Source organism: Nannobrachium achirus (genome assembly GCF_963921795.1).
Source record: "Nannobrachium achirus genome assembly, chromosome: 19".
Lineage (NCBI taxonomy): Eukaryota > Metazoa > Chordata > Actinopteri > Myctophiformes > Myctophidae > Nannobrachium > Nannobrachium achirus.
Window position 1 is genome coordinate 45,998,987 of NC_137826.1, and position 5,842 is coordinate 46,004,828.

General features: G+C 45.5%; 1 protein-coding gene across 1 annotated transcript in view; it reads left to right on the plus strand.

Moving 5' to 3' along the window:
- The window catches only part of LOC308304867 (GDNF family receptor alpha-4-like), a gene marked incomplete at both ends in the record, with an annotated part of 50,520 nt that extends 45,108 nt beyond the window's left edge, over positions 1–5,412 (plus strand). Inside the window, 2 exons of the mRNA XM_080749495.1 lie at positions 2,613–2,776; positions 5,176–5,412. Coding sequence (XP_080605621.1) covers positions 2,613–2,776; positions 5,176–5,412 — 401 coding nt within the window. The remainder of the gene's footprint in view (positions 1–2,612; positions 2,777–5,175) is intronic.
- Positions 5,413–5,842: the final 430 nt, after the last annotated feature.

Below are 5,842 nucleotides of genomic sequence, written 5' to 3' on the forward strand. Positions count from 1 at the left end.
ATGGTGCATTGATATGGCGCCTTTATCCAAGGCACTTTACATAGATTGTCCCTGCCTTTGTAATATACAGTACAGCACCAATCACCGTACTTGCTCACTCTGCTGGCACAAGTAATAAAGGTCTACAAGTCATACAAAAAATACCACTGCCTTACCTGCTTCTGGAGTCTCCTCCTGGTCTTCCAGAACTTTCTGAGTAGCTGTGCTTTTACACCCTGCCGTAATAACACACACACACACACACACACACACACACACACACACACACACACACACACACACACACACACACACACACACACACACACACACACACGTCCCCAGGCATGTTTAATTTAATCAATCACCTTGTTTTTGACACATAGTGACACAAGGGATTATTTATTAGGTCAGGGTGACTTTCCAGGCATCCTGTTCGCGATAATGGAATCCGTAGGATATGGGGGTGAATAAATTAGAAGCCGAGGCTTGTGATTGGCTGAACCGGAGGTTCGGGAGCGCTCCGCTGTGTTCACTTGGACCGTGCGGAGGTGCCGAAAGTCGGGGGGTTGAAGATTATTCTGTACCTCAGTGTATGTAACTCAGACGGCGCTGAGTCGGCTCATGCGACCTTCGCAGCGCTCGACACGGCGACTCGCTCGACACGGCGACTCGCTCGCTAACGCTCGCTCGCCGGTGTCTCACATGGCTCAAGGTCGCCTGAGACGCTGCGCCTCCATTGTCATCACCGAAAAAAGGCGCTCGATCGCTCGATCGCTCGATCGCGATTCGATAATAGCATCCTGTTCCTCAGTGTATAACCAGTTATATCACCCTATATATTCCATCTCAACAGATACATGCCGAACAGTTTGGTTCGGTTGTTATTTAGTTTGGTTGTTGTTTTCAGTCAGTGTCATACTGTACATATTCTGAAAAAAATATGGAGACTGACATTCAATAATTGGGTCTCATGATCAACATCAAACGGACAAGGACAAGTTTGCCACGGACACATTTGTCCGTGTACGGACATATTGCTGGCCCCTGTCTCTGCCTTGAACTCGTTCTTAGGATCACTGCGTTCTTAGGATTCATAAATTAAAGTCTCATTCTCTGACTGTGCACTTGTTGTACGTCTCAAGACGACCATGTCAGTCAAACACAAAACGCTGTGCAACGCCTTGTGATAAAGATCATTCTCGCAGTGCTTGTTAAATTAAATCTGACTCGCCTTAGGTAATTTCACGCCAAACACTTTTACCCAGTCAGTGAACTTGTAATCACGGGAGCCACAATCAGCCCTGGCAACAGCAGCAGCGCAGCTATTCAGCGTGTCACCACCAGGTAGCTGGCTGTCACACTTCAGCCTCTCTCCACACTTAATACGTCAAGACCGGGAACGCATTAATACTTCAACCATTATTTTATGCTTTAACTATTGAAAAATAGCAGATATACAAGCTCACAGCGCGGCACCGAGTGCCGCGCTGCGAGCTTGTAGATCTGCTATTTTTTAAAAACCGTGAACATTTGCGCAAGTTGTATTCTTGTAAATGTCTTCTAAATCATTCTAAGGTTTTTGAAAAAAGAAAAACGCATGTTTCTACGTCGGTGGTTCTCAAACTTTTTCATGTCAAGGACCCCCTAGAATTATATGGATTTGGCCGCCGACCCATGTCTCAAAATATTATGTATCAGGGACCCCCCCAGAAGCAAATATTTTAGTTAAATATATATATTCTTTTATTATTATTATTATTATTTCTCCAGAAACTGTTAGGATTTTGAAGACATTTTTGTAGAATCTGTTTCGAGTCTAAATTAGTTAAAGTGGCATTCTCCTTGACAACACCCCCCTCCCCTGTCAGTCAGGCAATTTATTAACATAATTGGCAGCAGCTTATACTGTGCTGGCGACTCTAATTATGGCCATATACGTGATTGATGATGTTTGATGTTGCCGCATCAGGGATGAATAATGATATCAATTTACTAGGGATGACCATGATGTGTTGGGCTTCTGTTTTTCTGCTGTTTCTTTTTTACCAGGCGACCAGGGGTGTTGCGCCAAATTCTGGATTCAATGCTTCTGGATTCACTGCTTCACTATTTTGTGCTTTAACTATTGGGTGCCGCGCTGTGAGCTTGTAGATCTGCTATTTTTGAAAAATTGTGAACATTTGTGCAAGTCTTTGAATATTTTCAAGTCCTTCTAAGGTTTTTAGAAAATGTTCAATCCTTCTAAGGTTTGAGAAACCTACGTTTCTATGTCAGCGGTGCTCAAACCTTTTCATGTGAGGAACCCCCAAAATTATATATATTTGCCCACGGACCCCCATCTCAAAATATTTAGTTCCAGGGACCACCCAGAAGCAAAATATGAGTTACAAATGTTCGCTTAAAAAATACATATATTCAAAGATTTGCACACATTTTCACGACTTTTCAAAAATAGCAGATCTACAACACAGCGCAGTGCCACGCTGTGAGCTTGTATATCTGCTATTTTTTCAATATCTAAAGTATAAAATAATTAAGGCACCTCCACTTTGGGCCCTGGTAACTCAGTCCCACTTTTCCACCCCTTGTGACGCCCGGGCTTCTGTTTCTCTGCTGTTTCTCTCTACCAGGCAACGCCATCAGTTCCATGGGCAGCAGCAGCAGCAGCAGCAGCGGCGGTGTGTCTGCGTCGCCGCCCCATCCCGTGGGCAGCACGTCCGCCGTGCCCCCCGCCTCCAGACCCTCGCCTCAGGTGTACCAGGACAGAGACCCCACCCTGACACGCCTGAACAGTGTAAGCTAGTTATTCTCAAACTTTTTCATGTTTCAAGGACCCCCAAATTGACGCTTATTATTAGCCCGCGGACCCCCCATTTGAAAAGACATGCCAGGGACCCCCCAAGAAGAGAAGATTTTTACGGCTATAGCAGTGATTCCCAACCATTTTCATTTCAAGGACCCCCAGTTTGACATGCATTTTAGGCTACGGACCCCCATTTAATGGCATTTCTATCTCTGAGACCCCAATTTATATTGTAAAAATCAATGTTAATTTAACTCTTGAGAGTGTACAAATGTAACCAAATAGACCCGTTAGGGGTCCATTTGCTTCCATTCGTACACTCTCTGAGTTACATATCCATAAGGGTCCATTTGGATCCTAACTTTCATTTAGCTGAGGACCCCCTGGAGTTCCTTCAAGGACCCCTGGGGGTCCCCGGACCCCACTTTGAGAAGCACTTATGTAAGCATTCTCTCTCTCTCTCTCTCTCTCTCTCTCTCTCTCTCTCTCTCTCTCTCTCTCTCTCTCGAAAGGAGAGCTGGCTGTGATTTGTCAGTCGTGTTGCAGCTAAATTAATTCCTCTTTTTTTTTCCGGGTATGTTTGCAGTTATGAAGGATTTGTCAACATGAATGAAAAAGATATTTACAGCAAACATAGCAAACTATGTCCAATGCAGAGGACATTAAGGAGGAATTATTGCATGTTTCTTTTTTTGTTTGCACACAGAAGTTAATATTCTATTAGGTATATACAGTAGTATTCACTAGTATGCAGTTTGAAGCTTATGATTGTGATGCACTACTATTGAATTGAATTGAATTGAATTGAATTGAATTGAATTGAATTGAATTGAATTGAATTGTGTCAATGTCAGTTTTGAGTTTTAAATAGCAGATCTACCAGCTCACCACATTGTGAGCTGGCAGATCTGCTATTTTCGGCCCTATCGGCAAATCTCATAAAAATAAAACAAAAAAGTAGCGCCTTAGGCTTTAGATCTGAGTCAATACGTGGTTAACATCATTACTATGACACCAAATAAGATTCTCTCTCTCTCTCTCTCTCTCTCTCTCTCTCTCTCTCTCTCTCTCTCTCTCACCCCTCCCTCTCTCTTTCTCTCACTCTCTCTCTCCCCCTATCTCTCAATACGGGTGCAGGATTAACCGTAAGGTATCGGCCAGAATTAGAATCAGCCGTTTCGGGTTAATATTCATTTATTCACACTCATAGCTGGCTCCCTACTCTCCCCCCATTCGTATTTCCTCGGCTGTCTTCCTAATCCCCCCCTCATTCCCCCTATCGCCTCTCCTCTCCTATCCAATCCAATCCAATCCCACAACCCTCACACACAGTTTACCCACACCTCTCCCTCTGGTAAGCCGCTGTACAGTGCATCCTATATTTCAATTCCAGATATCACTTTAATAGTTTCTTTTTTTCCCCTCTCCTTCCTTTTTAAAATGCTAGAATCGTCTCATTAAAATACATGACTGTGAAATTAGCTGTGATTACACATTCTAATGTCAGCAGTTAAACAGCGGAAAGTGAGTGAAAGTCCCAACCCCAAAAAAGTCCCCGCAGCGCGAGGCGTTGTGAGCTTGTAGATCTGCTATTTTTGAATATGGACACTAGGGTTCAAGTGCATGCATATAAAAAAGGAGAAAAAAGATTTTATCGCACAAAGATTTGGAGGACCCCCTGTAGTAACTCTGAGGACCCCCTAGGGGTCCCGGACCCCCTGTTGAAGACCCCTGGTATACAGTATAAAGCTGCCTCACGCTACAGTAACAGGAGATAGGCTCCTGCCCTATGGGCCTCATGGCTCGGCGAGGCTCGAATTCCAGGGGAAGATTGGCTATTTTCTGCGAATATATTTAATGTAGAGTGGAAGCAGAAAACTGGAAAAGTCACTAGTATAGCGCCCTGAGGCACTCCAGTCAACCGGTTAAATAGGGTTTAAGTGGTTAATCTCTTGCTTGCAGCAACAGGATAAACTCTCAGTTTCTTGTGGAATCTATACAGCTCTCATAGTGCAGGATGACAGGTGTTGGAGATCAGGTCGTTAATATTAAGTTACTTTATCAACGGGTGGAATTTGACCATTTCAGTTGCAGCATGGGTTCTCAACCTTTTCAGCCCCTGACCCCCAAAATAATGCTGCCTTAGACAGTGAGTCAGTGAGTGATTATGAAGTGTTTGCCCCTGTTTGGCGTAGCTCAGACCTACTCTGGATTGGATACTTATTGGGCGGTGTGGAGTGGTGTGGTATTGGGCCATGTCAGTGGAAAAGGGGCTAAAGAGAACCACTGGCGTATTTTACTTGATATGTTCTTTAAAAAATATCACTTGGAAGCTTTTTGAGGAGCAAACTTTAATTATTATCCCCCCTGTGTCCCCTCCTCTTGTCCAGATGGAGCAAAGCGAGGACGAGGACGATGAGGACGGGATGGGAGAGGAGAGCCAGGAGTTCAACGTCATCCCGCCGTACTCCGAAAAGGACAACAGCGTGGAGCCGGTGGCCAAGGGCAGCCACCGCGGAACGGCCAACCGCGCGCTGCCTATGCTACCGCTGACGCTCCCGCTAATGCTACCGCTAATGCTATCGCCTCTGGTCAGCCCAGGCTTGGAGTGTTGGGGCTTCTACTAGCACGCACCTTCACACAGTCACCACCACCAACCACCCTCCAGAACCACCACCTTCGCCCACCCTCCACCCCAACCCCCCATACACTCGGCTACCACACCTCCGTCACCACCACCGTCACTACAGCACCGGGGACTTGTTGGAGGACAATCACAAAAACAAAGGAAGAAGAAACGGAAATTACACCCGGCTGGACTTTTGGCTTTGTAAACCCTTTTGCTTTCTTTCTTTAATGAATCTCGCCGTAGTAAAAAAGAAAACGCAGTTCGTCTGTCACTTTTTTCTTGCTCTTGCACTACTACTATCCCTCCCTCAAGGCCTGGTCGATATGCGCAGCACGTGGGTGGTCCCATCTGGCCCCAATATCCTTGCCCGAGTCTTCCTCGCTCGCAAGCATTGCTGCCGACGAGGACGCGGGCGGCTCGAGGCAGAA